The sequence below is a fragment of the Manis javanica genome, chromosome 11 (genome assembly GCF_040802235.1).
Source record: "Manis javanica isolate MJ-LG chromosome 11, MJ_LKY, whole genome shotgun sequence".
In the NCBI taxonomy this organism is placed as follows: Eukaryota; Metazoa; Chordata; class Mammalia; order Pholidota; family Manidae; genus Manis; species Manis javanica.
In genome coordinates, this window is record NC_133166.1 from 63,925,682 (window position 1) to 63,947,082 (window position 21,401).

The following is a 21,401-nucleotide window of genomic DNA, read 5'->3' on the forward strand; positions in this document are numbered from 1 at the left end:
CCCATCCCCCAGAGACCTCCAGCTCGCTCCAGGCTGGGGCCTATGTCTTCATTGGCGTGGGGGCCGTCACCATGCTCATGGGCTTCCTGGGCTGCATCGGCGCCATCAAGGAGGTCCGCTGCCTGCTGGGGCTGGTGAGTATGGCCCTCCACCACTGCCCAGCAGCTCCGCCAGCCAGCCATGGTGCCTGAGCACTGCCCCTGCCCATACTGTGGGGAGCATCCTTGAGGTGAGGGAGGGGGTCAGGTGCTCCCGCTGGGGCACCTGTGGCTAACTCTGTGCCTGCTCTGTGTCCCCAGTACTTTGTCTTCCTCCTCCTGATCCTCATCGCCCAGGTGGCTGCTGGGGCCCTCTTCTACTTGAACATGGGTGAGGTAAGCACCCCTCTGTCCCAGCCCCAACCTAGGCTGGACTGCCCATGCACGGGATTGGCTCTGGGGGTAGGGGATAGACAGGAAGCCTCTCAGGTGTCAAAGGCAAACACAGTATGTGCAAGGCAGCCCCTGCCCCCCTCTCCCCCCACCCCCAGTCCCATCCCCTGTGATCACACGGTAGGATGTTAGAAGGGAAGGGCAGTGTGTGTGAGCAGAGCCACTGCTGGGGCTGAGCTCAGCTCTACCCCACCACTTTGTAGCTGTGTGGCTGTGGGCAAGCTGCTTGCCTCTCAGTTTCCCTTCTGTAAACTGGGAACAATAATGAAGTTAACTCTCAAGGTTGTTGCGAGGATTCAGTGATATTATCTTAGTTAAGCACAGCACAGTGCTTGGCACAAAAGCACTCAATAAATATTTGTTGTTATTATTAAGGCACCTTAGCAAGTATTAAATCTGTGCCACTCATCACAGGTGAGGCCCAGGGAAGAGACTGTCAATAAAAACATTAGTCCTGTGTCAAAGGGAAGGCACTCAGGTTTAAAGGAATGGAAAAATCAGACTTCCTGTGGCTTCAGCTGTAAGGGTATGTCACTGACTTAATCAGAAGCTGGGTTTGGAAGCACAGAGATGCTGTTTTGGCTGTCTGCTCAGCACCCTCATCATGCCACTCCTACATCATGCACTCACCTCATGGTCACAGGGTGGCAGCCCCAGCACCTGGCACAACATCCATGCTGCTGCAGCCAGAATGGGAGAGGGCAGTGTCAGCCATAGCTGTCCCCTTTACCAGAAGAGCAAATCCTCCAGCCCTCCTCCCCAGACTGGGTTCCAAGAGTACCCCTGGCTTCCAAGGGGCTGAGAAAGTGAGTATCCAGCTCTGGATTCTAAACACAGAGGCTCAGAAGGAAAGGGAGGCAGGAACAGCTGCTGGTCAGGCCAATCAAGTGTGCCCATCATATTTATTTATAGAGCACCTGCTATGTGCACATGGGATCTTCTAGAAGCATTGCACACATTGTCTCATCCTCACAACAGTTCTGTACTGTGTGATGTTGACAGGGAAGTAGATGCTCAGAGATGATGGACAATAGTGACATCAGTAATAGTAACCAGAAGCTCCTCCACCCCTGCAGCAGGTCCGGCCCACACCATGTACTGAGTACAGTGCGGGCACCTCACATTCATTCCTCAGTGACCCTCACCATGCCCTTGCAAGGTGGCATGAGGTCCCCATCCTACAGGAAGGGGGCTGAAGACACCCAGCCAGTCAGATGCCAGGCCCCTGATGCCATTCCAGAGTTCATCCTACCCCTCTGCACATGTCCAATGGCTCAGCTGAGCCTGGGGGCCTGCCCTCCTCTGGTGCTACAGTTCACATCCACTGATGAGGTGGCAGAGCTGGCAGTCAGGTGGGCTCCTGAATTTTGCCACTTGAAGATCCAGTTGCCTTAGTTCCCTCTTAGAAGGAAGCACCAACAGTTAATAGAATATGCCACAAGCCTGGTACCAAATGCCACACACAGATGCATTTAAGTAGCTGTGCCTCATAATAATCTTACAAGACTATGGATATGAATCCCCTCATTTTCAGTGAGGAAGCTGAGGCACAGAGAGGTTAAGCAACCTGGCCAAGGGACACACAGCTAGTAAGTATCAGAGCCGGGATTTGAACCCAGGTGACCTTCGGTCTATGCTGGTGACATTTTCATTATGGTAGTTCCTACCTGAATCTGCTTTACTTATTTGTAATCTACACCCAGCCTAATTCCCAGGAGAACTAAAGCTGACTTCTAGCACAGGCACAAGGTAACTAAAATCAAAGTGAGAGACATCGGAATACACAGTGAATGAGAGGAAGATCATTGTTTCTGAAGCCAGGGGACAGATGCTGTAGCTGAGGGCTAATTTGAACACTGAGGATCCTGGCAGTTGGGGCAAAAGGGGAAATAGTGGTTTTAGTAGATGAAAGGAAGCTTTCTTGGCCATCAAACAGGAAGGTAGGGCTTAGGGGAGGGAAACTCTTTTCTCAGTGAAAGGGTTGTGAGATGCACCTGGGGCTTCTCAGACCTGGTCAATGGTACATTATACTCAGGGTTGATGAGAACCAGGTCCCAGCTCACAGTTACTCCTAATGACTCAGAAGCCGGCTGATTCTGCAGGGGTCTTGGGTAGTCCACTTTTCAGACTCTGTGGGTTTCCCCATCTCACAGTAATAAAGATGGTGCCCACTGGTTGGACACCAACCACATGCCAGGAGCTGAACTAGGAACTTGACGTATATTTCAGTTTTCCAAACATTTTTCAGTTTAAGAAAGTGAGGCCCTGAAAAACAAAGTGGCCTTTGACCACGGTCACTGACAGCTGTAGTGTATCAGGGGAGATTTCCATCCGCATCCCTCTGGCCCTGGGCCATGCCTCCCACCCCACCGTGCTGCCTCCCAACGGACCAGGAACTATGCCTCAGAGGCACCCCACGGCTGCAGAGCAGGGCTTGTTTGGACAATCAGGCCTCCTGACTCCAGTTAAGAGTCTGTCCACCATACCCCACTGTGTCCTCCTCTGTTTCCCACCCAGTCACCTCCAGGCTCCACACCTCACACTCCACGGCCCCAGCCCGCCTCACTTTGGCCCATCTCCTCTTCTGGAAGGCAAGGGAAAATCCTGGCTTGCTGGGGACGTTCTGGGGCCACTCTATCACCAGAGTTAGAATGAATGATTTATTTTTTTCTTTCCCAGCACATTATAAATCCCAGAAGAAGACTAAACATGCCCTTGATGGTGTTTATTCCTGCAGATGCAGATGAAGCCCAGCTGGGGAGGTGGGACTTGTTTTAGCCTGAAGGAAAAAGGTCTTTTAAAGGCAATAGGCCATTCTTTCCCCACTCTGCAGGCCTCCTGGGTGAGCAGAAGGGCTGAGCACCCTCGCATGGTCTCTGGAGCTGCGATCTGCCTTTCCACCTACCCCATGCTCCCAGGCTCTTCCCAGGGAAGCAACAGGGAAGCCTGAGGGCCTTAGGCAAGGCACAGGGGCTCTCTAACCTTGGGTTCTGTGTCTATAAATTGAGAATAGTAAGCTAGCCTGGGCCCCCAACCCACCCAGGGTGAAGTGAACACAGACTGCAGCACTCTTATAGAATAGAGTGGTGGCCAAGAGCCTCAACTCCAGAACCAACCTGCTCATTCTGGAACCCCTGCTCTGAGACCCTCGGCAAGTTACTCAGCCTCTCTGTGTCTCACTTGCCTCGTTTGTCAAATGGCAGTAATCACATAGGTTGGCTCTCCCTTCACTGCAACTCTGAAATCCAGAAACCACTTTGAAAACCAAAACCATCATTTGCAACTCATTTTGTGGCAAAATTGAACCTGAATGAAAGTGAGTCTATTTATAACTTTTGTTTACCCAGTTTAGGTATTAAGAATGGGGCAAGCTTTGGGGTGTGGCACATACCCCCTGTCCCTTTCTAAACTCCAAACATTTCAGGGTGTTGGCGCATATTGGCCCCAGGGGCCATCTCGTAGCAATGTGGTGACAATTAAAAACATTGACATATGGGAAGGGCACAGCATAGTGCCTGACCCAGAGCAGACATTTGCTGGCATCATTTATTATTGTTGCCACAACTGTTAATTTCATTAATGCCTAGTAAGGGCTCAGTAAATGGCAGCAGTTCCTGTTGTCCTTGATATTAGTATTAGTATTAGCAAGAACTGTTGCAGGAGCCAGGATTTGGGTAGGAAGTTAAGAATCCTCTGACCATGTCCTCATCTGATTATTTATCCAGCCTCTGTTCAGTGGGCAAAGCCCAGGTCTCAGAGTCAAGGGCCCCATGTTCTAGGTTTTGCTTTGCCACTGATTGCTGTGTGGGCTTAGAAAAGTTAGCTAGCCTCTCTGAGCCTCAGGGGACCTCTTGGGCCATCTCCAGCTCTGACACTCTGGGATTCTGACTTGTTCTCTCCAGGTAGCAGAGAGTGGGAGGTGGTCAAGAGGAAGGAAATGAACATACTTTGTGTCATGCTCAGCACTGGCCTCGCGGCACTCCTGCAGGTCATATAGCAAACCCGCCCAACAGCCTGCACAGGGGAGCCTCTGCAGCTCCACGAGGTTATATGGGGCACAAGCTGAAGGCCTGGTGGGGCAGGGAAGGGGCTTGTGGGATCTAGGTGAGAACCAGGAAGGAGGTGGGGGTGGTGACATGGCTGGACCCAACTGCTATGTGTTCCCCAGGGGGTTGATCAAAACTGTGGTTCCCTCTCTCCTTCCCTCTTCCACCTAAGAAGCCCAAAAGATCCAGTGTGCACATGCCCTAAGACACAGGTGGTAAAACAGGTTCCTGGAGGACAATGCAGTTCTGTGAAATGTCTGCCTGCTTTGATAGAAACTTCCTGATCCACTGGCTTGGGTTTCTATTGGCCATGGTGGCAGCAGCAGCTGGAGCCAGGACAGAGAAATGACCTTTCCCTTCCCTCCTAAGGGAAGGGGGAAGCATCCTGGCTGTCTTGCAAAGTGATCATGAAGAGCAGTGGATGGAGACTGCCAAGCACCTGCTGGGTGCTGCGCTGCATGCATGGCTTGCTGGCAGTGTTGGGCAGTACCTGGCTCAGGCCCCACGTTCAAGGAGCTTACAGGCAGCTGGGGGTGGGATGTGGAGCTCTTGCTGAGCTCTGGGGTAGCTGGTTATGCATATTGCACCCAGGCTTTCAGGAAAGTGTGAGGTCACTAAAAGTAAACATGCTGCCCGCACCCCTATTCACCATTGCAGTGGGTCCTCATTTCCCATCAGGATCCCAGGATGCAGTCTCAGACCTGCTGTGTGTGTGTTCCAGCAAAGCACTGGGCAACATGCCCTGTGGGAACCCTGGGAGAGGACGGGAAGATGTGGGTCCATATATTACATTTGCGACACCTCATTCTAAGGAGCAATTTGACACATTAGGGTAAAGAGCATGGAGAGGTCTGGATACCATCCTGAGGTGCAGCCAAAGGAGCCTGCAAATTTACCCTGGAGAGGAGGGGGTAAACGGAGATATGGCTTGGTCTCAAATGTCTGAATGATGTTTGTCCTGGGAGAGTAATTTGATTTGTTCCATGTAGTCCCATCTGGGACTTGGGAGGGAGGATAAGGGCGAGAGCTAACACTAATGGGTAGAAGTCATTACAGCTCAACTCAAAATGAATTGCTTGTATCAGGAGCCTCCCCAACCTTGCAGTGTGCTATTTTGTAAGGTACTGAGTTCACCATTACCAGGAGCTTTAAGCAGAGCTTGGAAAAGTATGTGAAGACCCAAAGGTTTCTTCTAATTTGACTTCTCTGTGAAAAGACACAGAAAAAGCACAGCCTTGTGTGAGTGAGGAGTCAGCTTTGAGGACAGTGGGGCCTCAGTCAGGTAGAGATAGTGGGTGGCTTGCTGTTGTTGAGATCTCAGGCTTCTGGAGGTACACGTGTCAAGGTTACAGTCATATCTTTGCTGCTTATTAGCTGTGTGATCTTGGGAAGTTGTTCTGACTTTCTGAGCCTCAGTTTTCCCATCTGGGAAATGGGGAGGATAGTACTGGGCAGCACCAGGGCTGACCTCCTAGGCATGTGACCGGAGCAGTCACATAGGGTCCTATGCTTAGAGGGTTCCCTTGCTTGATCTGATGCTCTGTTGAAGCTGTCTTAAAATTCCTAATCATCTTTAAGCAACGGGCCCTGCATTTTCATTTGGCACCAGGCTGTGAATTATGTAGCTGGTTCTGGGCAGGACTCCCCATTGGATGTGACAGTAACCCAACTGAAACTGGCCAGAGCTGGCTGGAGGCTCAGTGGCATCCAGGTCATCCAGTGCTGCCGCCAGCACTCTGTCCCTCCCCATCCCTCAGCCCCACCCTCCAGGCACGCTGTCCCCAGTGGAGCCTGAGGTGGCCACCACAGCTTATACCCTCACCCCACCAGAGGGTCACCTTGGGTCACACGCCCATCCCTGAGAGGTGGAAGGTGCTAAGTGGTAGTCTGGGTCTTTACCTGCCCCTGTCAGCAAGGGACAAGGCTTCCCAGCAACATGGAGGGAGGAAGGGACAGTTAACCCTAAGGAGAGGGACTGATGTTCCAAGCGGGGAAAATGAGTGCAAAGCAGACAGAAACCACAGAGGTGGCCCCTTAGTGAACATCTCACTCTTCCCTCCCTGTTCTTTCCATGGTATTCTTAGGCTGGCCCAGGAAACCCTATCTGGAAACCCTTCCTGGAAGCACCTTAGTGAACGTCTTCTCACTCTCCCTCCCTGTTCTTTCCTGTCTCAGGAACTACCTGGTTGCCAGGGCAACCTCCCTGGCCTCCCAACACAGCCTTGTGGGCCTTGGGATTCCAAGGCATTGGCTCCAAGCTAAGCCAGCCCTTGCAGCCTGGTCCCTATGGCCTGGCTGGGTCTGTCAACCATATTCTGGGCTGGAGGATGATCTGGTGTTCCCATGGAAACCACCCAGACTCAGTGGAAACCACCTAGCTTCCATCACCTCATTTCAGGGGCCCTGAAACAGGGAAGTCTGGGCTGCTGGGGCAACCACGCGGGGGTATAAATAGAGCCTAGGTCGGTGGGGGAGGGCAGGTGAAAAGGATGTGGGAGAGGCAGCTCATGCAAATAAATGCCTCTGGGGACCCCCCTTCTTTCTATGACTGGGGGAACCATCCACTCACTGGGGAGCAGAGGTGGTACAGAGGGTTGGGGCAGAAAGACCCAAGATCTGCAGGCAGCTGTGTGACATGGGCAAATCACTTAGCTTCTCTGGGCCCTCATTAAAACTGCTCTGACCTACTTCAAGGTATGGCTATGGCCATGTGGTTTAAATGCTGGTAGAGCTTAATGGGTAAAAATGTGGGTTCTGGAGTCAGGCCTGGGTCCCACCCCAATTCTTAACATGTTGGCTGTGTGGCCTTGAGCAGGTTAATTAACCTTTCTGGGCCTCATTTTGTGCATCTCAAAAATGAGGGAACAGAGTCAATATCTAGGCTATGGTCTGCTCTGAGGACTAAAGTGAGATAATGCCCTAAAAATGCATTAGCATGGCCTGGTACATAACAAGCGTTTGATAAGAGCTACTGTTGTTGCGATTAGTTACTGACAGGAAGTTTTGTAAATTGTAGAATTCTGTGTGAATAGAAAAATGCATCATGCTATGAGTTTTATCTAGAGGAAGAAGGGCGGAGAGCATTCCCCTCCCCAGGGACTGCTGGGGAGCAGGGTGAGTTTCCCAGGTCAGCTAAGGGAGGGGTGAGGAGCCAGCGCTGCAGGGCCATCAGGAGGGTGTGGGTTCCCTGCAGGGGTCTGGTGGAAGCCCCCCTCACAGGGCTTAGCCAGGCTCTGGAAACCCTCCCTGGTGCCATTTCATAGGCACCAATTCCCCTTTCATAGGAACCAAGGGGCAGGTATGTGGCTGTCCCCTCTGCCCCCGTCCCCTCTTGAGCTCCCTGCTCTGGGGTTCCACAGTGACAGCAGGTAACCTGCCTGGGGATGGCCTTGAGCAAGGTCCCTGGGGAAGGCCAGTGGTGCCTATGTGGGGCTGGCTCGCCAAGGCCTCACTCCCAGATGGCGCTGGGCTTTTTTGCCCAGTGAGGCCCAGCCCTCAGCTCCCCAGACTGGTTTCAGGTTTGCCTCCTTTTGCACAGCTGACTTGTTCCTGAAAAGCTGCCTCTGTAGTGAGATCCTCTGTTTGGAGCCCCAGTGAGGGAGGGGTCTTTTGTCCCTTGCACCCCTCATCTGCCCTCCTTCGTATATCAGGTTTGTTCTATGGGGTTAGGGAAAAGCCAGGTGCTTCTCTCTTCCTCAGCATAGTCAGGACTGATTGTATGGGGCCCTGGGGCAGGTATGAGGATTAACTGGGATAGTGTTTGGGTGTGGGTCATATAGTGGCCACTGTGCACCTGTTCATTAATCAGGCACGCCACACTCCTACTCTGGCCAGGCTTCACCAGATACAGTCCTTGCTCCCACGGAGCTGACATTCTAGTAGAGGAGAGCAAGAATAACTCCTGAAAACAAGTGAGCATGTAATGACAATGCCATGAAGAAAATCACAGCATGCATACCCTTAACCTTGCATGGGGAGGGAGAGGGGGTAGAGAAGGGATGGTATTCTATAGGGTGGCCCAGAAAGGCCTTTCTGAGGAGGTGATGTTTGAGCAGGGAGCCCTGAAGGTAGTGGAGGAGTGGGCCATGTCAATATTTGGTGGGAAGAGGATTTTTGGCAGAGGGAACAGCAGGTGCAAAGGACCTGAGACAGGAGTGTATCTAGTATGAAGGCAGCAAGAAGCCCTGTATAGCTGAAGAAGATGAAGGAAGAACAGAGAAACAGATCTGGGAGGAGCTGGGGCCCAATGACACAGGGCTTTGAGGGCCATCAAGAGGATATTGGCATTTCTCAAAGTGGTGGGAGGCCACTGGAGGGTTTTCAGCAGCTACATGGAAATATTCATGTTTAAAGGGTAATGCCACTGCTGAGTGCCTTTTCCAGGATGCAGCATCCTTCTCTCCTGGAGAGTATTGGACACAGTTGTCACTTAGGACATGCTGCACTGACTGGCTGCTGCCTTGTAGGGCAGGAGTGGTTGGCCCTGACTGCGTTGGGCTTAGCATGTGACCAGCACAGGGCTGGTACCCAGGAAGTGCTAGGAAAGTGGTTGGAATGAACAACAAATGCATTTGAACTCTGAGCATGTCCCCAGGGTTTGGGGTCGCAGAAGGTGGGGAGAGGGGCAGTTTAAGTAATGTGACCAGAGGTGGGGCACAGGTTTCAAGAAATCTGACCTTGACCCTTTCTCTCCCCTCTGTAGGTGAAGCAAGAGATGGACAACATCGTGGCCAAGCTTATTCAGAGCTACAAGGACAATCACGAGGACAGATTGCAGGAGGCCTGGGACTATGTGCAGGCTCAGGCAAGGCGGGATGAGGGACGTGGGGTAGCGTGAGGTTCCTGGCTGGTGTGTGTCTGTGTGTCTGACCATGGGTTGCCCATTTGCCTGTGTATGCCTGACAGAATGTGCCAGTGAGCCTTACGTGAGCATGCATCTGTTGGGGGCAGGGTGCCCCTGAGCAGTCCACCTACCTGGCCTCCAGCCATCACCACAGCCCCTTGCTCAGCGGGCCCAGGGTTTTGGAAGCTGCCCCATGGCCCACAGCCTATGGCCAGAGAGAGAGGGGATAGCTCTCAACCCTCTCATCTCAAGCCAGGCTAGGGGTATTGAGGGCTCCACGGGTGGGTTAAGAAACTGGTGCCAAGGCTGATATGCTGACGTAAACCTGAGTGGAGGCTCCCTGGGAGAGCATTTACTGGGGATGTGCCTGTGGAAACCTTATGGAGTGAAAGGAACTTTCTGTCCAGGTCTTCATCTGAGTGATGTTAAACCAGTACTGTATGTAAAAATTCATCAAGCTGAATTTGTGTACTTTAGTGTATATGTATATTCCACATCAAAGTGAGAGAGGCAGACCGACTGAGTGACTTAACAGACAGAATGACTGGCAGAAAGGCTGGAAGACTGATGGAATAAATGGATGAGTGACTAAATGACTGACAGACAGACTGACTGACTGACTGACCAGGTCCCCAGCCTGCCTTGATGGTGAACCAATCACCTCACACACAGATTGGCTTCTGTTATCAGGTCTCAGCTGCCCCTGTTTTGTGGTCCCAGGTGTCATGTGCTCTTGGCCAGGACCCATGGTCTCTGGGCCGCAGCCTCCTGTCCTGCAGTCTCAGCCCTGCTGGCACTGATGGCCTGCCACCTTGAGGGAGGGCCCGGGCAGCAGGAGAGAGCCTGGTGCCTCAGCATCAGGAGACAGGACTAGGTCCAGGTCATATGGGCACACTTCCGTTTTCTGAGCTGTGAAAAGGATAGGGTGATGTTTTCTGGACTATGCACTTCACAGATTTTTGTGGTGAGGATCAGATGAGGCTAGGTCAGGCCCTGTGTTAGCCATTTTTATCATACCTTTAGTTTGACTCACAACTGCTGTGACCCTTGGCTAAGATTCGAGGGCGATGGACCTCCTGAAATGAACAAGTGCCGCCTTCACAGCCTGTGGTGGGGGCAGGAGGTCCCTTGGGAGATAGTGAATGCTTCCCCGTGGGAGATGGTTGGTGGGTTGAGAGATTCCTGCAGTAGGCAAGGCCTCTGGATGATTGTGATGTCTGTCAGATGCTATTTGGATTGGTGTTTAAGAAGACAGACTGTGTGTCAGGCCCCTGAAGGCTGGAATACAACCTCTGCCACTTCCTGGCCAGATCTCTGAGCCTCAGTTTCCTCATGGGGCTGTTGAGTCATGCTCCTGTAAGATGGATGTATAAAGCCTGTAGCACTTAGACAGAACTTACCAGGTGACATGTTGGTGGTGATTTATTATTCCTCATGCACAACCACTGAGATGGGGTGAGTAGCCTGGAACAGTGGTACTGTCTGAGCAGGCGGTCCCAGAGAGGAGGGCTCTGCCAGGTGGATTAGGAGGCCCAAGGAATGCTGTCTCATTTATTTGAGTATGGAAGGGCCTGTGGGTGCCCCTCAGACATGCTGGTCTTTCTGCCAGAGAGGAGGCAGCCAGGCAAGTGCAACAAGAAAGTAGAACCTGGGCTACAAACTACTGGAAGTAGGAGGCCTGAATGAGTCTGGCACGCCCCCTGCTGGCCAGTGGGCTGCTTGTCTGGATGGGAAGGAAGCCCGTGGCCAACTGACCCTGTCTGGTCACGCTGGCACACGGCTCGCCCATCCTGGCCTGTTAATCCTCCCAGGGACCTCAGCATAGTGGCTACCGCCATCCATTCTCTGAGTGAGGAAACTAGGGCTCAGAGAAGTGCAGCGGCTTGCCCATGTGCAAGACAGGGCCAGAATTTGGAAGGAACCTCCTCTCACTCCACTCACCTTCCAGGGACATTTCTGAGACAAGCTTAGTCCCTAAGACCCCAGTTCTGTCGGGAATTCAAGTCCAGATGTGACTTGCATCCTCCTGGGGTCCCTTCATAAGCCCCATGGAGACCCTTTCCAGCACATAGAACTCAGAAAGGCTTTCTTCCCCTCTGCAACTAGAGCATTTCCTCCTCTAAAAAGGTAGAATTGACCGTGTCTCCTTTTTCACTTTGGCAATCAGAAAGTTCAGAAGCAGAACTCAACTCCAGCATGTGCACAGCACCTGAAAGTGGAATTGGCCTTCCCTGAGCAATTCTCTGCTTTCCAGCTAGATGCTTTGCCTGACACGTCCCCACGTAGTCCTTGTAACAGCCCTTTGAGTGAGGAACCTTTGTTGCCTTCATCTTGCAGATGAGGAAACTGAGGTTCGTACATTGACCAAAGTTGAGTAGCTGTAAGCAGAGCTGCAGGCAGAGCTGGTATTTGAACCCCATAGTGTGACTCCAGACCCTTTATGCTCTTACCTGTACATCATCTGCCCTCGTGGCCCACACATCTGTGTTCTATCTTTCAACTTGAATGTTCCTTCTGTTCTGCTTTATATTTTGGCTGCTCTTGATTTTTGTTCCCTCCTGTATTAATAGTTTCTGGCATGTGTTTCCTGAGAGCCCCTTTAAATTCCTTGGGGCTCACCTAAGCCAAAGTCAAACCCAGACTCTACTCCTGGTGGCTTGGTGGGGGACCTGGAAGTGGCAGAGCTGAGCCTGTCATTGGAAGGCCCCACCTCTGCCAGGAGGATGGTGGGTGCAAGCAGCCTGTCCCCCACTTGGCGCAGGTGAAGTGCTGCGGCTGGGCCAGCTTCCACAACTGGTCACACAACGTGGAGCTCATGAATCGCACCAATATCACCTACCCATGTTCCTGTGAGGACAAGGGGGATGAGGACGCCAGCCTCCCAGTGAGGAAGGGCTTCTGCGAGGCCCCCCGTGGCAACAGAACCCAGACTGGCAACAACCTGGATGACTGGCCTGTGTACAACGAGGTGTGTGGTGGGCTGTGGGCTGGGGCTGGGCTTGGGGCACCCCCCAGGCTCCCCTTAGCTGTTCCTGCATTTGATTAATTTGTTGGCTTGTCATTTGTCCTTCATCTCCATATTCATTGATTTTTCCACTCAAGGAACACCCAGAGCCCTCTCTGCAGGCCCTCGGGGCTGCGGGTGGCCTCTCCTGATGACTCTGCTTGGTGCGGTGAGGCAGCATGACATGGGGTGACGTAGTCATGTTCTCCCCTTGTAGGGCTGCATGGAGAAGGTGCAGGCTTGGCTGCAGGAGAATGTGGGCATCATCCTAGGCGTGTGTGTGGGCGTCGCTGTGATTGAGGTCTGGGTCCCCTACCCTCCTGCCCTCCCCATGCTCTGTCCTCCCAGTTGTCCCTTCTCTGCTGATATTCTTGGGGAGGGAGGCTGCAGCCCATCAGCTTCTAGAGGCCCTGCTGCAACCTGGCCTGACCACTGTTCCTCCCTGGGCCCCTCTGCCACCTGAATTGCAGGCTGGTTGTAAGGTTCTAGTTGCAGATCAGCTCAGTCAGGATCAAACCTCATGTGTTGACCTGGATAGTGAGGGGCTACCCTGGGGCCTCTGGGGCACTAGGCAGCCCTGCCTCCCTCTGACTCTTGTCCCCTCTCTTGATAGCTCCTAGGGATGCTCCTGTCCATCTGCTTGTGCCGGCACATCCACTCTGAAGACTACAGCAAGGTCCCCAAGTACTGAGGCAGCTGCTGTCCCTACTCCGTGCCCACCCCTCAACCACCGGCCTCCTAGGGGTCTTCCTGGCTCCCTCCTCCAGGCCCACCTCCCAGCTTACTACCCCTTTCCCATCCTGTGCTGGCTGGAAGTGGGGGGCTTTCTGGGGCCTGGACCCCTCTCCCTGCCTTTCTGCCTCCAACCTTGAGCCCCAGCTGTTTGGTGGCTCCTCCGCTCACTGCCCACCTGGGCTCTCTTAGCAACTCAGACAAAACACTGTCTGCAGCATCCCTGCACAGGTGGGCTGGGCTCTACCTGCCTTGGAGGCTGTATATATTGCAGGGGGGCAAAGTGTATTAAAAATGGGTGGGAGGTTGGATAAGGCACCCTGCACTTTCAGGGGACTGCCCACTGCGTGGGTAAACTTTTTTTCCATTTAATGCATATATCTTTGGTTTTCAGATTTTCATTGAAGGTAGTGGGAGAGGGTGGGCTTCACCTGACATTAGAGCAGCCCCTCTTCCCCAGACCTGATCCAGCCCCAGCAAGGCAGCTCAGATAGGCCTAGGCTATGCCGTGGGGGCAGGGCCTAGGTAAGCTGGGTCTGAACTAGCCCTGGGTTGCTTAGGGGATCAGAAGAGTGAACCCCTGAAGCATGGCACAGAGCTGGCCGGACATTTTCCAGGACCCTGAACTGTCCAGCATGTTTTCTCCTGAGAGAAGCTTGGCTGGTTTGACCTGTGCCCCCTAGGGGATGGGCAGGTGAGGGCTGTGCCTTTTAGGGAAGTGGGGAGGGGCTCCGTCAGTTCTGTGAAACATGCTCCAAGATTTGATGACTGACTATTAAAGAGGATCTGTAACAATCCAGCTTGCTGCAGTGAGGGTGCTGTTTGCCGGGGTGGGGAGGACAAAAGGGAGAGAGAGCTGCCTCCCCCAGCAGTGAGGCAAGAAAGGGCAGTAGAAAGGAGGCGTTTCAGCAGAACCCACCAGGTGGCGCTCCTGCCCCAGCCTGGGAGCCTGGCAGTGCCCAAAGATCATCAACTCCGGGCACCTCACCAACTCCAGTCTCTTGCTGGAGTGGGAACACTGGTGAAAATACAGATTACAGGTCTTGGGAATTCTGACGCAGCAGATCTGTGCTGGGGACAAGGAACCTGTATTTTTAGCAGTCCTCCAAGATGATTTCCTGAATCATGTTGCTTTAGATTCCCAGGCCCTGATAAGATGCAGCTATAGATGCTCCCTAAAGGGAAAAGTGGGGGTAGGGGAGGGCCGGGGAAAAACAGCCTTGTCCTTAGTGAGGAGGCAAGGGGAGGGGGGCACCTCTGTGGGAGTGCTGGGCACAGACTGGAAAAGTCTTATACTCCATGTGGTCTCTTCTCTGCCCCAGAGACTCTCCCTGGAGCTTTTATCATGTTCAAAGAGGGCTACAATGATATATTCCAACTTATTTCATTTATAACAGAAAGCACATATAATAAAATATAAAACAGGGAAAATATAAATTTATGAGGAAGCATAGACATGGGTAAAGTAAACACAGCTGAGTTGCCCAACCTGGTGATGGCAAATGCATGCATGCTGCACACATGTGTGTACTCCATGGCAGTGCTCAGACCAGACATCACTAGTTGATCACCATCCTCATTTCCTTAGCCAAATGTGCCCTGGCCATGCTTATGGCCAGCATCACTCATTGCAGCCTCAGAGTCTTTCTCAGCTCAGCACCATCAATCAGTCTGGTTAGAAGGCAGAATAAAAGCAGGTTTCATCCTTGAACTCTAGTTGTTTAGTTGAATCATGTATAATTTTACCTCTGAGCTTCCTGGTGATCAAAGAAGAAAAAGGGAAACTTTTGGGTTTTCTTGGTATTGGCTTTTGTTTCTCAAGGTTTCCTTAGCTTAGCTATTAGAAGGACTGTGGCTGGATGGAAGCTAGAATTCAAGACCATCCCCCAAACACACAAACCTTGATAACCCTTCACTACTGGGACAAAAAGCATAAATGAGCCTACTGTGTTCCAGACCCTTGTGTTGGCATTGAGGACAGAAACTGTGCCATCTGCCAAGGGGGAACTGGGAAGACCCAGTGTATTCGCACAAAGCAATTGGGCAACATTTTTACCTAGTAGTTTGTGCTTAAATAGCACTTGTTCTATACTAGTCCCACTGGCATATGTTAACTGATTTGCTCACTGCAATCCTATGAGGTATGTATTCATTATTATCCCCATTTTACAGATAAGGACAATGATGAGCAAGAGGTTAAGTACTTTCTCAGCATTCCGCTGTTGCTGAGAGGAGTGGAGCCACCCTAGGCACCGGGTTGCACAGGTTCCAGGCTAAGGTGGTACTGCTGCTGAGGTGCAGGTTGGGAGCTGCCTCACATTTGCTGTCTGCCTTCTCTGACCCACAGAAGAACTCATGGGCCACCTCCCATCCCAATGTTGGACTTGCAGCAGGGAAGAGGCTGAGTAAAGAAGCAAGGCTGGTATCTGACTAAGGACTGGGGTCTCTGGTCAGAAAAGGAGAATCTGGGGCTGAATCTGGACTCAGAGCTATGTGGGGTGGGATGGGTCTGATTCCTGTGACAGTTGCACATGGCCAGGTCTGGGAGGTTTGTGGTCACCTATCCCCTTGCCCTGAGAAGAGGGGCAGACCTGAGTTGGAATGAAGACACAGGTGCTTTTCAGCCATGTGACCCCTGGCAAACTCTTTCGCCTCTTGGAGCCTCCCTTTCCTCATCTGAACATGGCTGTTGACAGGATCGTGGGAGGCTCAGTTGTGTGAAGGATGTAGAGCCCTCAGCCTGGCCCCTCAGGAACCTCAAACCAGAGTAAGCAACAGTATCCCTTGGCTTTGCCCATCTCACAGCACTCCCAGCTGAGCAGACATCTTTTTGGTGTGTCTGAGACTATGGCAGTGGGGGTCCTACAGTGGGTGAGGGTCTGCAGGAGGTGGGGACTGAGGAGCACAGGGCACTGTGGGCAGTGGCAAGAGAGCGTGGGCTTCCCTGCCCTTCTGCAACACCTGCAGGGTGAGCTCCAGGTGTGAGACCTGGGGAGGGCTTAGCATGAGCGGGGCTTGGGTGCTCCAGATGGCCTGCCCAGGCAACCTCTAGAGTTGGGAATGATACCCAGCATGGGGCCAGCAAGCATATGAGCACAGAGAAACTGGCCGCCACTCTCTTCCCCCATTCATGTCTCTGCTCCCCACCCCCAGGCCTAGTGGGTGGGAAGAATGAGGGTGCTGGGATGGTTCAGGAGGCTGAGAGCCCCTCCCCATGAGCACCACTGATTTTAGCTGGCCAAGAACAGAACATGAATTAAAGTCTGGATGGGTCAGGCCCAGCTGCCTGGGGATTTGGGGCTGAAGCTGTGAGTCCTGAGAGGGTGAGGGGCAAGGGAGAGCTGAGGTAACCCCTGCCCTGGGCCACCTGCCAACCTCCACCCTAACTGGGACCTGCTGAGGGGCGTCAGCTGTTGGTCCCCTCTCACCTCAGCCACCTCCCTCTCAGGCAGGTGGGGGAGGAGCATGAGGGTGCAGAAGGCCTACCTGGCCTATCCTCACAGACCCTGTCATCCTGATGGGCCCCCAGAGCCTCACCCTCAGGATGGCTCTTCATAAATGCCTCATCAGGAGCCGGGGGCCTGGCTCTGAGTCTGTGACTCTAGGCCACAAGTGTGCAGGTGGGCTCAAAGCTGTGTTTGCAAAACACTTCAGTGAAGACTGAGAAAAGGGGTAAAGTTTACTAAGGGGTGGGCTAAATCCCCCAGTCTGCGTCTACCCTGTGAGGCACGTCCCAGGCCTCCAGCCAGGACTGGAACAGCACTCATCGGACCCTGAAGATCTGCCTCCCATCACCCCGGATTTCCTGGGATGATCCTGGGGGTGTGTTTTGTTGTTGGACCAGGGACTCAACTTTTGTGAAATCTGGTCCCAGGAAGCACTGAGCCTGCAGGACCCTCCCTCCTACCTCCTGGGGAGGACCCAGTTCCTGCTGTCCTCTGGGCCTCTCAGATCCCACAGGGAGGGAGCATAGTCTGGCTTTTTGAATTCCTGAACTGATCTCTATAGCCAGTCATCCATCCCAGCTTACCTGGGGCTTCTGTCCCTCTTGCCTCCCTCCCTGGGCTGCTGGGCCAGCTGAGCTGCTACCGGGCCTTCTGCTGGGGGTGGGCCTCCCTCCGGCTGCCATCTCTCCCACCAAGGTCCAAGCCAGGACATGCTGCTCAGAGGACTTGCACATGGGCCCCACCATGGCCTCGCTGCTGAACCAGCGGGAGGAGGATGCAAGGGTGCCCCTGGGTGGTACCCACCCACAGCAGCCCGGGGGGAGCCAATGGCAGTGAGCAGGAAGGGAGGCTGTGTGGCATGGACACTGACCAGTGGGAATGGAAGCCAGGTTTGAGTGGGAAGAGGGGGTTCTTCTGTGTGGATTGGCAGGAGGTGCAGGGCTCTTAGGGGTTGGGCTGGGGGAATTGTCAACCAGCAGAAATATTTCAATATTTTAATAACAGTCATGGCTGTATGGGTGAGTACTGCTGAATGTCAGCATGTGCATGTGTGCGCGCGCACACACACACACACACACACACACACAAGCCCTGAGACTCCCTGAGGGCTCAGTCCATTCTCAGCTGTGAAGGACCCCAGCTCTTCTCTCAGCCTTAGCTGCAGGTGGCTGGCAGTGGGCAGGAAAGGCTAAATGTGTTCTGGACTGGACTTTCGAGGCTCACCCTGGCAGAGCATCCCAGCTGCTGACCTCAATCCTATGTCCCAGCAGAGCTCCTTCCAGCCTCCACCCTGGCGTCTTCCAGGGGAGTCCCGCAGGCTGAGGAGCAGCATGGGGAAGGGAGTCACTAATGACACTGGAGTGTCCAGCCACCCGGCATCTCCTGGGCCAGGACTGCCACCACCACCTTCACCTTCACAGGAGATACTCAGATTGCTACACTGTCTTGGAACAAATATCTGGCAGCTCTTTGAGGCCTTTGTAACCTGTGAGTTAAGGGTTGTTCACTCATTCATTCATTCATTCATACCATAAATACTTCATGGACACCTACTATGTACCAGCTATGGAAGCAGCGTGTTATGTATGCTACCTCATTTAATTCCCACAATAGCACACTGAGAGTTAGATCTTGCAGTCCCCATTTCACAGATGGGACTCAGAGAGGTAAAGTCACTTGGCCCACCAGCCCTAAGCACAGCTCTTGAGAACAGAGCAGTGAAGGCAAACCCCTGCCCATGTGACATTTGTGTTCTGGTGAATACAGGGGATCCCACACACTCACCTGCCCATACACACGCCCAGACACGCACACGCACCTTGTTCAGGTGTACATAAACACGTCTGCTGACAGCACAGTCCACTCCAGGAGCTGCTGGGGGACCCCTGGGGCCCATCCAAGGATGCTGGCATCCTGTGGAAGGAAGCAGAATCATGAGCGGCAAGCGGACAAACAGGAAAGGGGGTGGAAGCTCTCACACTCAGCCCCTTCCCCTCCAGCCTCACTCCTCGGGAACCGGCCATTCCCCTGCAGCCCTCTTCCCAACAGAAACAAATCAGATCAAATCACCCCTGTGCTCGGGGCTTGGTGGGCCAAGTGACGTCACCTCTCTTAGTCCCATCTGTGAAATGGGGGCCGTAATAACTAACTCCCAGTGTGTTATTGTGGGAATTAAATGAGGTAGCATACATAATGAGCTGCTTCCAAATGCAGCCTATTCCCATGACAGTAGGACTTCCCTGGGATTGCCCATGCCCTGGGGGTGGCTCTCTGTGGATGGAACAGGCAGGCAGAAGAACTTTGGGGCCTCCAGAGCACTACTGGTTGGTCCCAGAGGTTGGGATTAGATCAGGAAGGAATCTGTGCCTAGCCCCCTGCCAGGTTGGGCAGAGCCTCCTTCCTCCTGGGGCAGGTACAGCAGGTAGGAGGGGCTGAGAGAAGACATCTGAGCAGTGAACACCCCCACCCCCACCTCAGCTGCTCCCTCTGAAGTCATTTCCCCAGCACCTGCCTTCTGGGCCAGGGCCATGTCAGGCTTAGAGCCAAGCCCCTCCCGCTGCCCCATAATGTCACCTCAGATGATTCAAGTTGGCCCTCTGGAAACAGGAATGGGCTTCCTGTATGATACTGGGGGAGCAGGGGCACAGACTAGCCCCCAGACAGCTGAAGGGGCAGGAAGGATGGAAGGCAGGAGCTGGAGAGGCCCTGATAGCCTGTTGGAGGGCTGTGAGGGTCAGGGGGTGCTGTCGCCACTGACAGGAGTTGGTGGGTGTAGCCTCTGCCTCTGCATCACACTCCTGGGTGAGCCCAGTTTGAGCTTCCAGGGTGACAGCAACATGGATCCCAGCAGCCAGTCTTCATGGTCCTGGTTTACGGAAAACTCAGGCCTTAGGAGCCCGGAGGTGTCCTTGTCCTGGGGTCTGTTAGGATGGGAGGAGAGGGGCCCTTCCCCAGAGAGGTAGGCTCTGAACCCAAGGGAGCCCACAAAGAGGAAGGAGGGAGGGCAGGAGTGAGAACAATGCTGTGAGCAGGACCTCAGCCAGAGGAGGAGCTGGGAATGAGTTGGGCCAACTCTGCAGGGCATGTTGCAACTCGAGCAACAAGAGAAGGGACAGGTAGAGGAGAGAAAGGGACCAGCAAGAAGACAGGACAGGAAGCCAGCTCCCCAGGCATCATCACCATCATCATCATCACAGCAGCCACCATTTACTCAGTGTTTACCTACCTTGGACCCTAACATCCTAGCTAGGTAGATATGATTGGCCCCCTAACCCTCTTTTGGTTGTAGAAACCCAGACTTAGAAAAGCTAAATTGCTTGCTGCAGGCCTGCCCCTCTGCACAGCTCTACTAGGAGTCATTCACACTGTAGTCTAAATAAATGGTTCCCTCTGGAGATGGCAGTGAGCAATCAGTTTGACCACACAGGACTGCTTCATGTCCATGGTTACACAGTAGTGAAGAGGCTGGGATTGGACCCTGAGGCCTGTGGCTGTGTCCAGGGCCCTTTCTACTAGACCTCAAGGCCAATGGGAATAAAGATTGCTGTTTCAGAAAAGGAGTAGAGGAGATGGGCCCTTTCTGAGGAGGATCCACTCAATTAAATCTGACATCCTATCAATCCATGCAAAAACTCTTGGGTACCACTCTGTGCCAGCCACTGTGGAAGGAATCAGGGTTCACTTAGGTGAACAAGGCTCCTGATGTCATGAAGCTGACAGACTATGTGGGGGACAGCCATTAAACAGACATAAACCAGATAATTTACCCTGTGTCACAGACAGATGAGCAAGACCCTGTTTCTGCCTGCCAGTAAGTGCGCAGAAGACAGAAAAAGCCTGTTCCCAGACTGGCTGTTGTTTCCTGATGTCCTCATTGCCTGGGGCAATGCGGGGGCTGTCCATCCATGAGGAGGCTGGCTGGCCTAGAGTCCAAAAGGACGCACAGGAACTAATTCAAAAACGAATACAAATCAGAACCAGGCACCTCCTACCTGTGGGGGAACTGAGTTGGCTTCCTGTTCATTCAATGTGAGCAGGAAAACCTTTTCCTTGTGGCCCAGGGAAACTATCTGTAACTTGTGATGGTCTTGAACATCTCATCGTGATAGTTGAATGAGTCAATTTAGTGGACAGCTGGGGCACCCCATGTGGAGGGGTGTCCAGGGGTGCTCTGTGTATTTTCTTTCTTTGAGAAACTAAGAGGGCAGGGACTCTATGAGGGCTCCACAGGGAATGCAGGTCCCCAGGTCCCCATGACACCATGTGTGGGATGCATGTGGCTGGCTGTTCTCCATCTCCTAAAGGTAAAGGATTTTCAAGATAGTCACCTGGCTCTGAGCAGGGGTAAAGAATGGAGTCATGAAGCCATCTGGGAGAGCAACAGCTTTGTGGCTGGTGTCACAAGGCAGAGAGAGCAGCTAAGATGGGGTCACTACACTGGGAATCAAGAGATCTGGTTCCTGTCTCAAGTGTCCCATGTGGTCACTTAATCCATTGTTTGCAGAAATGGTCACACAATTCCCCTTCCTGTATCAATGCCACTATAGCATGACTGTGCATCTGGCCCGTCTCTGAATTTTGTCTGGCCTTGTGATTCACTGTGGCCAATAGAATGGAAGGGGATGGACAGTGGGCCGGTTCTAAACTCAAGTTTTGTGCCCTTCCACTCTGGCTCTCCAAACCCTGCCAATTTAGCCTCCTGGAGGATGAGGCAAGTGGCCCAGTCACCTTGGCACTCAGCTGGCACTAGCCTACCCTTGAGAACAGAGCCACTTCACTCACCTACAGTCCACCACACTGCATATTCATTAGCTAAATCAATGGTAGTAGTTTTAGACCCCTAATTTGAGGGTAGTTACTATACAGCCGTAGCTAACTGATACAATGACCTTCGATAAT

The 21,401-nt window shown here is 53.0% G+C and overlaps 1 protein-coding gene and 1 long non-coding RNA gene across 2 annotated transcripts in view; one reads left to right on the top strand and one right to left on the bottom strand.

Moving 5' to 3' along the window:
• Positions 1-13,856, top strand: part of CD82 (CD82 molecule) — a 47,162-nt gene extending 33,306 nt beyond the window's left edge. The window contains exons 4-9 of the mRNA XM_017656499.3: positions 13-134; positions 300-374; positions 9,180-9,281; positions 12,082-12,288; positions 12,542-12,625; positions 12,938-13,856. Coding sequence (XP_017511988.1) covers positions 13-134; positions 300-374; positions 9,180-9,281; positions 12,082-12,288; positions 12,542-12,625; positions 12,938-13,015 — 668 coding nt within the window. The 3' untranslated portion in view covers positions 13,016-13,856. The remainder of the gene's footprint in view (positions 1-12; positions 135-299; positions 375-9,179; positions 9,282-12,081; positions 12,289-12,541; positions 12,626-12,937) is intronic.
• Positions 13,857-14,697: 841 nt separating this feature from the next.
• The window catches only part of LOC118968054 (uncharacterized), a 53,810-nt gene continuing 47,106 nt past the window's right edge, over positions 14,698-21,401 (bottom strand). Inside the window, exons 2-3 of the long non-coding RNA XR_005055436.2 lie at positions 18,322-18,416; positions 14,698-14,813 (exon numbers count right to left, since the gene is read on the bottom strand). This is a non-coding gene — a long non-coding RNA (uncharacterized lncRNA). The remainder of the gene's footprint in view (positions 14,814-18,321; positions 18,417-21,401) is intronic.